This window comes from Narcine bancroftii, chromosome 5 (assembly GCF_036971445.1).
Source record: "Narcine bancroftii isolate sNarBan1 chromosome 5, sNarBan1.hap1, whole genome shotgun sequence".
Classification (NCBI taxonomy): domain Eukaryota; kingdom Metazoa; phylum Chordata; class Chondrichthyes; order Torpediniformes; family Narcinidae; genus Narcine; species Narcine bancroftii.
In genome coordinates, this window is record NC_091473.1 from 47,417,534 (window position 1) to 47,435,837 (window position 18,304).

An 18,304-nucleotide genomic window follows, 5' to 3' on the forward strand; every position below is an offset into this window, starting at 1 on the left:
GGGAGCTGATACATTGTGTAGACATTTAGACAGGTACATGGATAGGAAGGTTAGAGGGTTATGGACCAAGCACAGGCAAGTGGGGGTAAATTAGCTGGTCATCTTGATTGACAGGAAGGGTTGGGTCAAAAGGGCTGTTTCTGTTCTGTGAATCTGTGATAGTGAAGAATGAGTTCACTTTTACTTGGTGGCATCAAGAATTTGGTCGTTGCCTCCAGACACTTCTTTCTAAAACAATCAATAGAATTAAGTGTGAATACCTTGAGAGGCCCTGATGCTCTTCCATGCAGAAGAACTTTGGGTGTTTGAACCTGATCATCAGAGAGACATCAGAATGGAAAATGACTCCAGGGCATTTTGAGCTCAAACACACTTCAGAGACAGACTAATACCCCTTACATCCTCTAGACCCAAGGCATTCTGTACTGTCAGAGATGCTGCTTTTTTTGAATGAGATTTTCCCTTAAAGTGGAAATAAATGCTAAAATAGTTCATCAGGCAGGTCATTTAACAATTTTCAGTATATGAATATACAGTATGCACAGTACAGGTTAAAATGACTGCACTTCGTACTGCTCTATTGCTCTTATAGCATATGAGTGTTTTGAGATTGCATAAGAAATTTAAAATAAAAAACAAGCATACAAAGGGAGCAAACTATACTCTTTCCAAAGAAGAGTTTGCAAAATATTTTTTATCATATCATGATTGATGCACCATCAATTACTTCAAAAGACTAGAAGTTATATAGAAACTGCTAGGCTTTTACTAACAACAGGCTGGAGGCACGTCCTTGATGACTGACTGTCCTGCACTGAAGAGGGAGCTGTGGCAATAGGGGTCTGGGGGAGGAGGCACAATCAGCAAGGGGTGTGTCCAGTGAACCATGACAAGTACTAACACAGCCAAAACATACATTCAGTGGTTTACCGCATTCACTCCGATGGGGTGAAGTGAATTGAATGTTCTTACAAATTGAATCGTTTGGGCGGTCTGGTCTGCTGCTGCAACCGTCGTAGTACTGACTGCAGCACAACTGTTGAATCCTGAATGATCTGGTCTGTAACACCTGTATATTGTCGTCTGCATTGGTTTGGTGGATGCGTGATGATGAATCAGACACGCCATCTACTGGAGCTGAGCTAACATGGCATGGCCCTGGTGCATCATGGATAGTGGTAGGTGAAGGGGGTGCGTGGTGGTCGGAAATGGTCTCATGAACTCCTGAGGGTGCCAGGTCCCGATTGGAGACTGGGTCCTTGTGCCACATAAGGGTATTGGGGGTTGGCGTGGAGGAGATGGTCCCTTTCAACCAGTAGGAATAGGACCGGCCCTGAAGACATCAGCCAGTATGGCAGTGTGGTCTCTGAAGCAGACTTCTTAGGGAAGGAAAACACTTTTTCATGTTGAGTGGCATTGGTGGTGGTACATAGAGTGATCTGATTGAGTGGAACTCATCGGGGAGAGCATCATGCCAGCAGGAGAATGGAAGGCCTCTAGACCTCAGGGCTATGAGGATGGCCTTTCTGACTATAGCGTTTTCCCCGTTCCACCTGCCCGTTCCCTCAGGGGTTGTAACAAGTGGTCCTGCTCGTGGCAATACCTCTGGCCAGCAGGTACTGGCACAGCTCATCACTTATAATATAGCGGGGTACCCGAACAGGGTGGTGGAGGGCCTTGATGACCGTGGCAGTGGTCGTGTCCAGGCAGGGAATGGCAAATGGGAAACATGAGTACTCATCAATGATGTTGAGGAGGTCCAGATTGTGATCAGAGGGGTCCCTTGAAATCAATGCTCAAGCATTCAAAGAGGTGGGTAGCCTTTATCAGATGCACTCTGTTTGGTCAATAGAAGTATGGTTTGCACTCCGCACAGGTAGGTTGCGGGCTTTAATAAAGTGGAAGAACCTGGTGACCCCGGAGTGACAGAGGTCACTGTGGAGGTCTTATAACTGGTCTATTTGTGCGCTGGCACGTTCCACAGGATAGAGCATCTGAGGGCTCATTGAGTTTCCCGGGCGGTATCACAAGATAACATAATTGTAGGTGGAAAGTTCAATTCTCCACCTCAATATTTTATCGTTTTTGGTTTTGCTCTGCTGCTGATTGTTGAACATGAAAGCAATTGCACATTGGTCAGTCAGCAAAGTAAATCGTTTGCCAGTGAGGTGGTGTCTCCAGTGCCATACAGCCTTGAAAATTGCTTGAGCCTCCTTCTCGACAGTATCAAATTTTGTGGCCCTGGAGGGTGCAGGAAAAGAAAGCTATGGATCTGCCCACCTGGTTAAGGATGGTGGCCAGGGCAAAGTCAGACGCATTGTTCTCCACCTGGAATGGGGTGGATTCACCCACAGTGTGTATTGCAGCTTTGGCAATGCCTGCATTGATGCAGCTGAAGAGGTAGATTTGATAATTGGGGACCCATTGGGTATAGTAGGAGAAGAAGCCCAGGCACATTTTCAGGGCTTTGAGGCTATGGTGGAGGGGAAGTTCCAAAAGTAGGCGCATGCAGTCGGGATCAGAGCCAGTGACTCCATTCTCCGTGACGCAGCCAAGGACGGCAAGGCAGGTTGTGCAAAGTACACATTTATCCTTATTGTATTCAAGGATAAGGAGTTGGACGGTCTGGAGAATTTTTTGGAGATCAGCGTCATAATCCTGCAGGTCATGGCCGCAAATGGTGACATTGTCCAGATATGGAAATGTGGCCTGCAGCTCGTACTGGTCAACCATTCAGTCCATCTCCCTCTGGAAGATCAAAACCCCATTGGTGACACTGAAGTAGACCCTCAGGAAATGGTAGAGGTGGCCATCTGCCTCAAAGGCAGTATACTGGTGTCCACTGGGTGGATAGGGAGCTTCTGGTATGCCAATTTTAAATCTATAGTGGAGAATACCCAATATTTAGTGATTTGATTTACCATGTCGGATATGCAGGGAAGAGGGTACACATCCAGCTGTGAATATCTATTAATGGTCTGACTGTAGTCAATGACCATTCTGTTTTACTCCCCATTCTTCACCACCACCACTTGGGTTCTCCAGAGGCTGGTGCTGGTGCTCCCTCATTCAGTAGCCCATGACATGTCTTTGATCAAGTCCAACGTGTTCACTGCTGCCGCCATGGCCTTGCAGTAGCAAGATTGTCCGAGATCATGCAGGGCCCAAAGGTACTCAGTGCTCGATTTCCCCGGGTTGCTGTTCTCGGGTAGCCAGGAGGTGCCTAGTGTATACCTCATTTACCTTCCTCAAGTATTGGCTTTGACTTGGTGTCCATGATCATTGAATATACCAGGGGCCTGACCCAGGAATATAGTACTTGCAGTCAGTCGTTCTCTGATTGAATGATAGTAGAGGAGGCCTGCAGGAATGTCAAAGCAACACAGCCAGAGTTTGAAGCTGTTGGATGCATCAGGCGATTGTGGGTCAAGTTCCAGCTGTTCTGGTTTCAAAATCTGCTCCATTGTTAAAAAAAATCTATTGTTAATAAACTTGATGCACCATCAATTACTTCAAAAGACTAGAAATTATATAGAAACTGAGAGGCTTTTATTAACAACAGAATGGAGGCACGTCCATACTGGTTGACTGTCCTGGACTAAGGAGGGAGTTGGGGCACAGTCGCCTTTACTCAGGGGTCTGTGGAAGGAGCCACATGCACAGTCAGCAAGAGATGTGTCCAGATGAACTATAACAAGTACTAACACAGCCAAAACATATATTTAGTGGTTTACCACAATGATACTCTGTCAAGCCGTAGGTGATGCCGGTAGAGGACCCATGATTTGGAGCTGAACAGGAGTGTGGGTATGACAACGGCTCTGTATATGCTAATCTTTGTGAGGTTTTTCAGTTGGTTGTTATTCCAGACTCTTTTGTGTAGTCTTCCAAAGTCGCTATTTGCCTTGGCGAGTCTGTTGTCTATCTCGTTGTCGATCCTTGCATCCGATGAAATGGTGCAGCCGAGATAGGTAAACTGGTTGACCGTTTTGAGTTTTGTGTGCCCGATGGAGATGTGGGGGGGCTGGTAGTCATGGTGGGGAGCTGGCTGATGGAAGACCTCAGCTCCTAGAACGCTTCTACCAGCGTTGTCTCCGCTCCATCCTCAACATTCATTGGAGCGACTTCATCCCTAACATCGAAGTACTCGAGATGGCAGAGGCCGACAGCATCGAATCCACGCTGCTGAAGATCCAACTGCGCTGGGTGGGTCACGTCTCCAGAATGGAGGACCATCTCCTTCCCAAGATCGTGTTATATGGCGAGCTCTCCACTGGCCACCCTGACAGAGGTGCACCAAAGAAGAGGTACAAGGACTGCCTAAAGAAATCTCTTGGTGCCTGCCCCATTGACCACCGCCAGTGGGCTGATCTCGCCTCCAACCGTGCATCTTGGCGCCTCACAGTTCGGCGGGCAGCAACCTCCTTTGAAGAAGACCGCAGAGCCCACCTCACTGACAAAAGACAAAGAAGGAAAAACCCAACACCCAACCCCAACCCACCAATTTTCCCCTGCAACCGTGTCTGCCTGTCCCGCATCGGACTTGTCAGCCACAAACGAGCCTGCAGCTGACGTGGACATTACCTCTCCATAAACCTTCGTCCGCGAAGCCAAGCCAAAGAAGGAAAGAAAGAAGACTCTGTCAAGTAAAATTTCATTTGGGAGTTCAGGGTTGCGATTCCTTTGTTCATTTGGACTCTATTTTGCTTTTGACATTTACTTTTTATTTACTGCACTGAACCAACTTTTAGAAATGGAAGGACAATTCACACCTACCCCTAGTTAAATGTGTTACACAGAACATTGAGGGAATTTACTGCCTACGGTGTTTTTACCTCTTATTTAACATTTAACTGATCATTTTTTTCTTTGCAGAAGTGCTTTGGCATATGTATTTTTATCTAATTTTCTGACATGAAATTGCTTCCTCACTTCACCTGCTGTCCACATTTGTGCAAAAAAGTGGTCAAATTAATGAAAGAACCTCCACTGGTTTTTCAACAAAAACTAAAAGAAAACAGGAGCCGGCTACGTGGCCCTTCAAACCTGCCCAACTATTCAAGACGATCATGGGTAACCCACCTCTGTGCCAGTTCCACTTAGTCCCCAATCTGTTCAAAAATAACTTTCTCCATCTTCAAAAACTTGCTTAAATGCTAAAGATTCAAATACTTGAATAACAAAGACAAAATTTTCCATTTATCCAATTATGTCAGTGATAACTATACTCTACGTCAGTATAGGGCATGAAGAACCTATATTCAAACATTATTCCCTTTAATGTATTTTAATAATTATATTTATTGCAGGGTTTCAAAGGCTCACAAGGACTCAAAGGAGATAAGGTAAATTATCTGGGGTTTTTTTGCTTTAAAGAGATAACCAGGAGAGTGCATCTGTGTCTTCACCTATATTTATATCATATTGAGTATCATTGAAATCAGATTATAGGATCATTGTAATGGGATCATGGTGTGCGTAGACTGGCTGCTTTAAGTTCTTAATTGGAAATGGAGGACTTTGTATTGAGGTCAGGAAAAGAGCTATAGAAACACGAGTCCTGCTCTGGTGTTGGGGAGCAGGTCCTGTACACGAGGACTGAGTCTGCTGTTTTAATTTATTTAAACAGCAGATGAAAAAAAATCAACAAGTACAACTTTTTGCCAGTTGTGATTCTGATGTTAGGAATGGGGGTAGAGAGTCCCACCCACTGAATTTATAATAGAAAATCAAGGTGTGAAGGAAAGAAATGAGACTAGCTGGTTACCTAGCCATGTCCTCATACCACGTGTAACCACAACATCCTGTCTCCCCTTCCCTCTAGGAAAGTAAATGTCTGAGGAAGAAAGCCTCAAGCCATTTTTGACAGTCTAAGAAATTTCACTATAACCCTGCAGTAAAATGCAAAGGGCCACTTTGACCATCAATTAAACAACCCTTAACACAATAAATCTTTCATTTTAAGGATTCTCTTCAGCTCGTTAATCTGAAGACTGAAGCAAACCCATACCCATTGGTGACCTGCTCCACTCTCTACAATGTGCATGATTCCCCATGTTTCCAAATCCTTGTATAGGCTCACCCCTCACTATCCCTGTTATCTGCTTCAGCTTTTCCATCGTACCTCTTCAATGCAGTGCAAGTTACTAAATGCAGTCAGGAAGAGGAATGTTGCCTGGTTCCACACTTCACATTCCCATTTGAGGTTTATGGAAGTCAACACAACCAGGAATGGCCATCATCCCAGAACCTTCTCTACATGAATGGTTCTGCAGGACATTAACCAACTGAGTTATGGGAACAACTGTTAACTATGTCTTCTGGTGCAAGTTAGTTCAGTGACTGAAAAATCTTGAAAGTACAAATGGGGAAATCTTGCATTTTTTAAAATCCTTCTCCAATTTTCCTCGTAGGGACAAGCAGGCATTGGATTACCTGGTCCCACTGGATTGCCTGGACCTCCAGGTCTTAAGGTGATTGTTGTGTTTTTCATTATTACCATTATGTATTTTTTCTGATATCTTTCTATCCAAAAGAGTAAAAAAACCTGGAAAATAAATTAGCACCAAAAAATCTGAAATAAAAAGTAAAATATGGTGGAAAAGCACCTCAAGCCAGTTGACATCTGTGGAAAGAGAAACAGTAAATATTTTCAGGTCGGAGAATGAGAGAAATGGGTTAGTCTAAGTAACAGAGAACGTGGGAGAGGGTGATGAAGAGAATTTCTCTAACAGGTTGAAATAATGAGATTTGAGGTGAAAACTGTCTAACATCTTGCTAATGTTGTATAGTCTATGCAATGTTGTTTCATCTGTTTTTTTTTAAAAAAGACATAAAAATTTGAAAATAAGCCAGAGAAAAATTGAAGTAAACAATGTTTCTCATACAAAGAAAAAGAGTAAGCTAAGCAAAGTTGGAGAGTTCAGTGTTGATTACACAGACAGCAACATCCCCAGACAGAAGATGGGTTATAGTTAATTGAGCTTGACTGAACAAATAGAAGCTGGAGAGATTCAATGGGTCAAGCAGCATCTATGGAGCGCAATGGTCCGTTAACATTTTGATTCAGTACCCTTTATTGAAACACTATCGTTAAAGGATCCCAACCCACAATTTTGACTCGTCTAGTTAATGTGGTGCTAGGTGTGGCCTCTAGCAGTGTTTGAAGATTAGGGGCAGCAAATTAAGAGGGACAAGTGAAAGTGTACCTGGAGACTGGCCTTGCACAAATCCCAACACAAGAATGCGAGCAACTTTATGATATTGACCCAGGTTCCCCATCTTGCTCATCTCTTGCTACTGCCCAGCATAAATGTGCCTCTTCAGCTTTGTAGCCCAGGATCTTGCCATGCTCACTATCAAAAACACCTGCCATGGCAGATTGATGCCACAGAGCCCAGCCTCACCTCACACCACCCTTAACAACTCTAACCTGCTATCAATGTCCACTGTAATTTGTGGCCACAATCCTTTCCAGACATCTTCTGCATTGGTGCTCTGCCCCTATCCATATTGCTGCCACTGTCATACAATTCCTGGCTGCTGTCACCCTTCCCACCTGCCTGGTTACATAACCCACACCTCTTCCCCACATAAAAGCCTCTGCCCTCCTCTAGCTATTGAGCATTGGATTGGAAGTGGAGTCAGGACAATAGGATGTAGGATAGACCAGAGTGTCAACCTGTCAGGTCTTCAGCCCCAGGCGAGTCCATCCACAGACTCCTAACATTGCACTGCAAAGTGAATAACATTTTATTTTGCTCTTTTCAGGGAGACCCTGGGTTCACAGGCCCCCCAGGCCAGCCAGGACAACAAGGCCCGATTGGTATGTCTGGGCAGCCAGGCCTTCGTGGTGAAGTTGGACTACCCGGCCTACAGGGAGCAGCGGGAGAGAGGGTATGGCAGGCACACACGTGGGAACTCCCACAGCCAAAAACATAATCTTTCTGACCATTATTCTCTTATTTACAATGCTGAGACCAAGGATAAAATGATAAAAGTAACATTAGAGACTTACCGAGACTTGGGGTAAATTAAAAATGCAGGTATAACCCTTGGTTGACAAAAATGTAAACCTTGAGATATGTGGATGAATCCTTTCAGATCCCACAACAATGGAAGGAAGAGTAGGGATCCCAAAAAGAAAATCCAAATGTACAAGCATCCTATTCCATTTGAAACTTATCTATAAATCACCTCATGAATCTTGTGTATCACTCAAAAGTAGATTCCACATCATGGCAAGTTTTTAACTTTGCAACTTGCAATGTAGAGAACGATTCTCCTCATCCGTCTTGTATCCATACTGTTAAGTGCTTACACAAAAATGCTGGAGAAACTCAGTAAATCATGCAGTGTTCTTTATGTAGCAACGGTAAAGATACATAACCAACATTATGGTCTCAGACTCAAACACTGGTTATATATCTTTGTCTCTTTGGGATTGCATAGTTATCATAGCGGTTAGCGCAATGCTGTTACAGCACCAGTGATCAGGACCGGGGAATGAATCCTGCACTCTGTAAGGAGTTTGTACATTCTCCCTTTGTCTGTGTGGATTTTTTCCGGGTTCTCCGGTTTCCTCCCACTGTTCAAAAATACCGGGGTTGTAGGATGTCGTGGACGTGAACTTGCCTGTAGTGGAAGTATTCGCCAGTCCCACACTTCCATGCGGCGGGAATGGCGCCGGTCACCGCAGATGACGTACCCAGGGCAACACGCGGGAGTAGTAGCATGCACGTGCAGATCAGCTTAGAATTGGCTGCGTTCACAGTGATGGATCTTGGACACAGGAAGAAGAGATTAAGAGCGTTTGGTGGATTAAAGATTTCATTGTTGTGTCTGAGGGGAATAAAGATGGATGACTCCATTTTGTACTGATGAACCGGTGAGAGTATTCTTTTGATTATGTGTATATCGGGCAAATTATATCTGTTACAAGTGGTGACCCAAGGGGAGGGTCACAGGACCTTCTAGGTAAAAATGGAAAGAGATGAGATTAAACCCCTTACAGGAGCAGTTGGGGAGGTCAAGCTGTAGCCCCCCCCCCCAATGTTTATTAAAATATGCTAGCATGGCTCACAATCCTCAAGGCATGTTTCTCCAGCCTCAGTGTGACAAGTCAGAAGACAAAATTCATTTTACTTGTGGCTCAGCTTCCAGAGCAGATTGCCTGTGAAGTGGAAGATATTTTAGTTAATCCAGATGGATTAATCCCATATGACATCTTTAAGGCTGCTATTTTGGAGCATGCATGCAGCCATCTCAAGAGGCTCGAATTGCCGAATTGGTAGCTGACGATGGCCTAGGTGATATGAAGCCATCACAGATGCTGAGAAGGTGACGCAGGCTAGCTGGGACAGACCCTATTGAAGGAATGTATGGAAGCAGAGATTCCTCCACTGTTTACCTCCTCGAGTTCAGAGACACCTGGTGAGTGCCTTTCGCGCAATTTGGCAAGATATGCCGATCTTGTTACATCCACAACCTCTGCAGTAAAGCTAGAAGCAGTGGCCACTCCCCCTAATCAAAAGATGCAAACGGACCTGGAACAACTGCTTACTGCACCTTGTCAACCTAGGGTTACTGAACTGGAGAAGCAAATAGCAGTACTAACTACACAAGTCCAGGCTTTGACCACCCAATGGAGTTACCCCTGCCAGCCTTGTTGGAATCATGATGGTCGAGGATGCGATAGAGGCGACAGGAGGCATATTTGTTGGATGCACTGGAAATTTGTGGCAATGACCAGGCCCAGCAGTAGAGGCAACTGCTGCTCGTGGGCACTTCGACCACCACCTCTTCCTCAAAGACAGTCACTTGGGTGTTCAGTTTCTTGTTCATTCCAGCGCAGAAATTTCTGTGGTCCCTCTAACCGCTGAAGACTGCAGACCCCATAATACATCATGTTCTGTCAGTTGTGAGCGATTCTTATATTCAGACATTGGTCAGAGGTCACTCACACTGGATTTTGGTCTCAACAAACCATTTCAGTGGGTATTAATGGTTGCAAATGTGGTGAATTGCACTTTTGGGGCAGATTTTCTGTCACATTTCTTGCATGCAAGTTAGCTGCATTTGTTGTTCCTCCAAAGTTGTCACCCACCTGAAGAGCCTCCAACCTGGCTCCTGCCCTTTCCGAGCATTGCTCCAGTATTTTCCTTGCCTACTCACCCCATTGTATTGTTATGGAGATATTAGGCATGCAGTAACCCATCATATAGAGACCTGGGATCCTCTAGTTGCAGCGCAGGCTCGTAGATTACCCCCAGATCATCTTAAATTCGCAAAAGTGGAATTCGACCACAGGCATAGTCCGCAGATGTGACAGCTCCTGGGTGTCGCCATTGCATATAGTTCCAAAGAAGTCTCCTTAGGATTAGTGGCCTTGTGGTGATTATTGTGACCTCAACAATTCCACCGAGGCTGACCAATACAACATTCCCAATTTAAAAGATTTTTCAACAAATCTGCACAGCAAATGTCTATTTGGAAAAAATAGACCTGGTGCATTCTTATTATCAGATTCCAGTGGAGCCATCTGATATTGCCAAGATGACAGTAATGACTCCTTTTGGCACATTTGAATTTCTTCGAATGCCATTCGGTTTGCGAAATGCTGCTCAGACATTCCAGCAGTTTATGGACCACGTACACTCCAGCCTCAATTATGTATATCTCTATATTGACGATATTCTTATAGCAAACATGGATGAAGAGAAGCTCATGCACCATCTTATATCACTGTTCCAGAGATTTGATGAATCCGAATAAATGCATTTCTGGTGCCGTTAAACTAATTTTTTGGGACATAGAATTGCCCGGCACGGTATCTTGGCCGATGAAACGAAAGTGCAAGAGATTCAAGATTTTCCTATACCCGTTACATTTGGCCAGTCACAACATTTTTTTTTTATTACAGATGATGAATTTCTACTGCCATTTCTGACAAATGCAGCAGTCTCCTGTACCCCTGATCGAACAACTTAAGGGATCTGATAAGTCTGTTTGGGCGATGATGTTTTCAACTATGTGAAGTCACGTTACTTGTACACCAAAAGCCTAATGCCTTGCTCTCTCTTACCACAGATGGCTAAGTCAGAGGTGTGGAAGCGGTGTTAGAACAAAGAGTCAGGGGGAAGTTGAAATCTTTGGCATTCTTTTCAGCCAAGCTCTCACTGGTTCAGGCAAAATATAGATTGTTCCGGTGAGAACTCCTAGCCATCTGTAGTGAAGCATTTCCAATTTATGTTGCAAGGTCGCCCTTTCACCATTTATACAGATCACCAGCCTCTTACATATATTGCACATACAAGCACACATCTTTTCACGCAACAGGAAATTTGGCACTTGGACTTCATCTTACAATTTCCCTCGGACATACGGGACATCCGAGGGAAGGCGAATGCCATGGCCGACACCCTGTCCTGGTGTGACATTGAGCTCTTACATACAACGGCTACCATTGATTTCACTACTATGGATTGTGTACAACATACCGATCTCAATCTAATTCAGTATCACTGGATCAACACAGGTCTCTGGCTACAAGACGTGCACCTGGATGAATCAGGTGAACCACTGGTTTGTGACTTTTCACAGGGAAACCTCAGTCTTTTGTGCCAGCAGCAATGTGGCAAGAGATTTTAGATGCTCTTCATAACCTGCCTCATCCTGGTAGAAGAGCATCCATTAAACTGATTACGGAGCATTTTACCTGGCCTCACTTTAGACAGGATGTTGGATTATGGGCAAGAACCTGCTTGCCGTGTCAACGGTCTAAAGTCTCCAGGCACATGAAATCCAGGCTGGGAGATTTTGCTGTTTCGGATTCCCATTTCCAGCATGTAAACCTGGACTTGGTGGGTCCTCTTCCATCATCTAGAGGATACACTCATCTGCTCATATGTGAGGACCGGCTTAGCAGCTGGCAGGAGTCCATTCCTGTCACCAACATCTCTGCGGAGACAATCGCTCAGGTTTTTGTGGATCGCTGGGTTCTGTCTTTCGGTGTTCTGGGCACCATGGGACCAAGAATCTCAATTTGAGTTGGTGTTGTTCCAAGCTCCCATTGATTGGGCATTACTTGTATTCAGACTACGACTTCATTAAGTGTTTCCACCGCCACTTGAAAGCAATATTGACAGCAGGTGGGAATGCATTACTGTGGTTCTCCTTGGCATGCATATTGCTGTAAATCTTGGATGTCTAATCTTGGATGTTCAGTGGCAGAAATGGTATATGGCACCACACTGACTCTGCCCGGCGAGTTTGTGAATCTGGCTCTGGGGACAGTGCTCTATGATTCAGGGAATTGTGTTGACCATCTTCAGGAAAGCATATGGTTACTCAGACCAACACCTATGCGACATGCATCACCTGCAGTGTATGTGCTGGATCATTTACAATGCTGTATGCATGTGTTCCTTTAAAATGATGCTGTTTGCAGACCACTTCAGCACGTTTATGAAGACTTTTGTGAATATCACAGAAATGGGAAAGCTGACACTGTCTCCATTGACAGGTTGAAGGTGGCATATGTTGACGGTCCATGTACTGCGTCGCTGCCAACGTCGAAGGAACAGTCACACTCGCGCAGTTGGAGTATACTTAGCTGCGTCAGGAGCAGTGCTGGTTGCCGCAGATGAGGCGTCCAGGACGACGCGCGGGAGTAGTAGCGCACATGTGCGGGTCCCTTTAGAAATCTGCATTCATGGTGATGGATCTCGGATGCAGGAGGAGGAGATTGAGAGCGTTGAGATCACCCATGTGGTGGAGAGCCAATGAGAATGTTGGGGATGGGGTTTAGCTGGGTGGCATTTTGTGGATTGAAGATTTCATTGTTGTGGCTGTGGGGAATAAAGATTTTGTACTGATGAACCAGTGAGTGTATTCTTTTTATTATGTGTATTTCTGGTAAATTATAGCTGCTGTGACATCTATCAGGTGTAATTGGGCAGCATGGGCTTATGGGCCGAAAGGGCCTGTTAATGCCCTTTATGTCGAAACGTAAATTTTTTAAAAAGTTAGTAAAGAATGCTATGCGACTCACTGAGTTTCTCCAGCATTTTTGTGTAAACTATAAATCACAGCATTTGCCAATTTTCTTGTTTAACTCCATTCTGTTAAATCTATGACCTCTGTGGCTGAATTTTTCATCTGGTTAACTCAAGTGTTAATAAAACCTTAAAGTAACAATAAAAATACATGATGAATACAATGGGCAGCACAGTGGTGCGACTAGTCGAGCTGCTGACCCACAGTGCCAGAGACCTAGGGTCAGTCCTGGTCTTGGGTGTTGTCTGTGCAGAGTTTGCAGGTTCTCCCAGTGACTGCATGCATTTTCTCCAACTGCTCCAGTTCAATTCCAAAGAGGTGTGAGTAGTAGGTTAATTAGCTGGTGTAAATTGCATCTAATGTGTAGGTGAATGGTGTAATATGAGGGGAATTAAAAAAAAAACTGAATTAATGTAGGATGAGTGTAAATGGGTGTAGCATGGATTTGATGGGTAGAAGGGTCTGCTTCTATGCTATATATGATTCAGTAATCAAGTTATTTTGACATGAGGCTGAATTGCATGTGTATTCTTTGAATTTAAGGGCTTACCGGGACTTCCTGGAAGAGATGGAACAATGGGTGCCACGGGAGCACCAGGATTGCCAGGACCTCAGGTCAGTTCACCCACCCCCACTGTAATGTTGAGCTCAGTTTATGAACGGTAGCTGACTTCAGAATCCAAGCTGTTTCTCCCACTTTCCTGCATGTGTGAATGCAGTACTGTTTGGAGTTGCTGACTGCACCCGATTCACAATTCATATTTACCATACATGACTCAACATACCATTCACAGATGTACAGCACCAAACATCCTCCCAGGGCCAAGAACACAGTGGAGCAGCAGGCAGACACTGATTGGGTTAAGGCGCCAGAATCTGAAATCCCCAAACATGACTAAACTCCCCAAACTGTACAGTCAAAGTCTCTTCCCTGTCTCCCAATGTAACTGATGATCAGATGCATGGACAAACAACGAAAGATATCAAAAACTAAAAACTAATAAATTCAATTACAGTTTGGCATTTAACACCATCGTCCCCTCAAAACTGATCAGCAAACTCTGATACTCAACACCCCACTGTGTATTGGATCCTGGATTTCCTCATCTCCAGACCACAATCAGTGAGGATTGATAAGAACATCTCCACAATTTTCATCATTACTGGAGCACCACAAGGCTGCATGTATTCTTAGTCCACTGCTTTGCTCGCTTTACACCTCAGACCATGTGCCTAAGTACAACATCATCTACAAATTCACTGATGATACCATGGTAGTGGGTTGTATAAAAAGGCACGATGAGTCAGCATGCAAGAGGGAGATTGACAACTTGGCTGAATGAAGCACCAACAACAACCTTGCACTCAATGTTCCCAAAACCAGGGAGCTGATTGTTGATTTCAGGAAGAGAAAACCAGAGGTGTACAATCCAGTGATTATTGGTGAGCAAATTTAAGTTCTTGGGAATCACTAATTTGGAGGATCTTTCCTGGACCCAACACACCAATGGCATCATGAAGAAAGCATGTCAGCACCTTGATTTCCTCAAGAATTTGTGGAGGTTTGGTATCGCATTGGAAACTATGGCAAATTTCTGCAGATGTGTGATGGAAAGTGTGCTGCATTGTGATCTGTTATGGGGACGTTAATGTCCCTGAAGGAAAACTCCTCCGAAAGGTTGTGGACGCAGCCCAGGACATCACAAGCAAACCCCCCCCCCCTATTGAGTACATCTACAGGGAACGTTGCTGTTGAAGAGAAGCAGCAATCATCAAAGACCCACACCATCCAGCACACTTCTGTTCTCACTGAAGCCATCAGGAAAGGGGTATAGGTGCCACAAGACTCGCACCACCAAGTTCAGAAACAGCTGCTACCCCTCCACTATTAGACTCCTCAATCAGGGACTCATTTAAGGGCTCTTACTTTTGCACTTTATTGATTTTTTTTCTCCTCTCTGTATTGCACAGTCAGTTTGTTTACATTTCTCTATTTGATTATACATGTCCATTTTGTGTACAGCTTTTTTGCACGACCAGTAAGTGGTAATTCTGCCTCCCCTGCAGGAAAATAAATCTCAGGGTTGATGTGATGTCATGTCTGTACTCTGACAAGAAATCTGAAAGAAGCTAAATCCTACAGTCCAAACAGTGATGGATGGGTGCAAAAGTTCTTGGGATCATACTTAATGCAAATAATTAAGAAGGAGGGAATTATGATGAGAATGAAAATAGTTATATTGATTAACACTAAATTATTTTATACAGGGTTTGTCAGGGCCACAGGGTCCACCTGGTGACAAGGTAGGAATCAGATTTCAGATATTCTGTATTGCTCTCCTTTTATTGGTGACGCATTGTTGATTACTTCAGTGGTAACTTTTGTAAATTCTGTGAAGGGAGAAACCGGAACGGGAAAGCCAGGATCAAGAGGAGAGAGGGGAGATCCGGGGCCAAGGGTAGGAGCTCTTTTTTGTTGCACCTGAAGCTTAAGAATGTATAAGGGCTCAGGCCCAAAACGTTGACTTTTTTTTAAACTTCCTATTGATGCTGCGAGACCTGCTAAGTTTCTGGATCACTTGTCTAGACCCCCGCATCTGCGGACTTTCTTGTTTTCACTTTTATGCTTCATCAAAGCTGGAATGTAAAGATGCTGCGAGGTCATTCGGCACAAGAGCAAGGTGCAGAGATTCTATTTCTTTTGGACATCACGTTCAGTGCAGACAAGTGGGCTGAAAGGTTTATTCCTGTGGTGTATTGTTCTATGTGATGTTAAAATGCTCAAAGTCCAGTTTGACAATTGTCACAATTAATCTTGTTAAGTTGTTTTTACTATGTGATTTTCAATGGCAACTTTTTAGTGATTCTGGGATACGTTGCAAAATTTTTCACTGTATCTCACCACATGTGACAATAGACTATTAACTATAAAATCCAAAGCTTCCCTCACCCCTCTCCAATATCATATAATAATCTGGTCTGATGGACTGCTTTTGATTCCTATCTTAGAACAATTTGGATCAGCACCAAAGATCATTTTAGTGCTTGCACACAGACACCCAGAATACTGGATTATTATTTTCAACTGTGGGACTTTGCAGAGATAAACAAATTGGCAAAGGGTTGAACTCAGAGGCTTTCCCTGTGAAAGTTACAGCTTTAAATATATTTAATTTTGGAGGTTAGCATTATTGGTGGGTCATACACTTGGGACATTCAGGGATTGTGAAAGGAGCAGAATAATACTGCGGTTTTTTTTTGCGGCTGCTTTGATTTAAAGGTAGTCTAATTATTTTCATTATCAATTGCAGGGTGAAGATGGAAGACCAGGCTTAGCTGGAGACCGTGGACCACCAGTAGTTAACATTCTCTTTTAACTTTCTACATTAAAGTTTTACTTTACTGTTTTAATCTTAATTTTAAAACATACTCCATTATTTTTTTTATCAGGGGCTACCTGGTAGTCGAGGTGAACCTGGAAGCAAAGTAAGTATGTTCAATGCAGATACATTGTAAGATTTCCATTAAAAGATGTTGAGGGAATAGACATTTTAAAAATAAAACCTCACTACAGAGACACTAATTGGGCAACAAAGACAATGACATTGTGACCATTGGCATAGCAATTTACAATAGTGAGTGACAGGTTAAAGAAATTGGCAAGATGAATGGGGTGAATTGTGGTAGTGATGGTACAGGTAAGTAGTCCAAGGAGTTACAACCCTCAACATGTGTGTGTTAATGGTAAAAATGCAGAATGCATTTACAAACAGGAAACAAAATGGAAGCAGGAGACCACATGCCCACACACAAACTGATCTTGCACATAGGCAGGTTACCTGAGCTACAATTACCTATGGAAGCTATCTGATGGACTGAGGGTTAAAGTAAACGGTACCTGCCTCCCCTTCCACAATGTACAGGCACAGTACACAGATTAAAGAAGTTATTATCCAGCTATTAAGAAAGTGCAAGTTAAACTGGCTGAACCATGATGATTCACCCAGGTGTGCACAAAGACTGAAACCCCACACTTTGCAGCACACACCTGACAATTGGTTCTTTGGCACTGCCAGCGGATCGCAGCCAGAAGTGGTTTCAGGATAACAAAGAGAGAGAATTAAGCACATATTACTTTTTATACTCCTTGGGCTAGAAATAGGCTCAGGTATCAAGTCATGTGACTTGAGGTGAAGAGGATGAGACGATGGCATTGGCTGAGGGCAAATCTGATATATATCTGGATAAAGCCGAAGTGTCTTTCGTCCTTTGTCCTGTCTGACCAGTGAAGTGTCCCTCCATGTTACAGGGGTAAACATAGAAACATAGAAGAGAGGAGCAGGAGTAGATCATTCGACCCTTCGAGCCTGCTCCGCCATTCAACGAGATCATGGCTGATCTTAAAGTTCAGTACCCTGTCCCCACCTTCTCTCCGTAACCTTTAATACCCTTATACTGAAGAAATATATTTAATTCCCTCTTAAATATATTTAATGAACCTGCCTCTACTGCCCTCTGTGGCAATGAATTCCACAGATTCACCACCCTCTGGGTAAAGAAATTCCTCCTCATCTCGGTCCTAAATGGTTTGCCTATTATCCTCAAACCATGGCCCCGGGTTCTGGATTTTCCCATCATTGGAAACATCCCATCTGCATCCATTCTCTCCAGTCTTGCCAGAATTTTATATGTCTCTATGAGATCCCCTCTCAATCTTCTAAACTCCAGGGAGTACAATCCCAATTTGCGCAATCTTTCCTCATAAGTCATTCCTGCCATTCCAGGTATCAGCCTGGTGAATCACCTCTGCACTCCCTCCATTGCAAGAACATCCTTCCTTAGATAAGGTGACCAAAACTGCACAATACTCCAGGTGTGGTCTCACCAAGGCCCTGTACAGCTGCAGTAAGGTATCCTTGTTCCTATACTCAAACCCTCTTGATATGAAGGCCAACATACCATTTGCCTTTTTAACCACCTGCTGTACCTGCATGCTCGCCTTCAGAGACTGGTGTACAAGTACCCCTAGGTCTCTCTGCACTTCCCCATCTCTTAATCTATTGCCATTCAAATAGTAATCTGCCCTCCGGTTTGTATTACCAAAGTGGATAACCTCACATTTATCCACATTGTAGTGCATTTGCCATGTATCTGCCCAGTCCCTCAATTTATCCAAATCACACTGGAGCTTCCTGACCCCCTCTTCCGTGCACACAACCCCTCCTAGCTTAGTGTCATCTGCAAATTT

General features: G+C 44.0%; 1 protein-coding gene across 1 annotated transcript in view; it reads left to right on the forward strand.

Annotated features, from left to right (window-relative positions):
- The window catches only part of LOC138765292 (collagen alpha-1(VII) chain-like), a 188,701-nt gene that overhangs the window by 127,342 nt on the left and 43,055 nt on the right, over positions 1–18,304 (forward strand). Inside the window, exons 54-61 of the mRNA XM_069942338.1 lie at positions 5,310–5,345; positions 6,414–6,473; positions 7,771–7,896; positions 13,600–13,671; positions 15,325–15,360; positions 15,456–15,515; positions 16,368–16,412; positions 16,507–16,542. Coding sequence (XP_069798439.1) covers positions 5,310–5,345; positions 6,414–6,473; positions 7,771–7,896; positions 13,600–13,671; positions 15,325–15,360; positions 15,456–15,515; positions 16,368–16,412; positions 16,507–16,542 — 471 coding nt within the window. The remainder of the gene's footprint in view (positions 1–5,309; positions 5,346–6,413; positions 6,474–7,770; positions 7,897–13,599; positions 13,672–15,324; positions 15,361–15,455; positions 15,516–16,367; positions 16,413–16,506; positions 16,543–18,304) is intronic.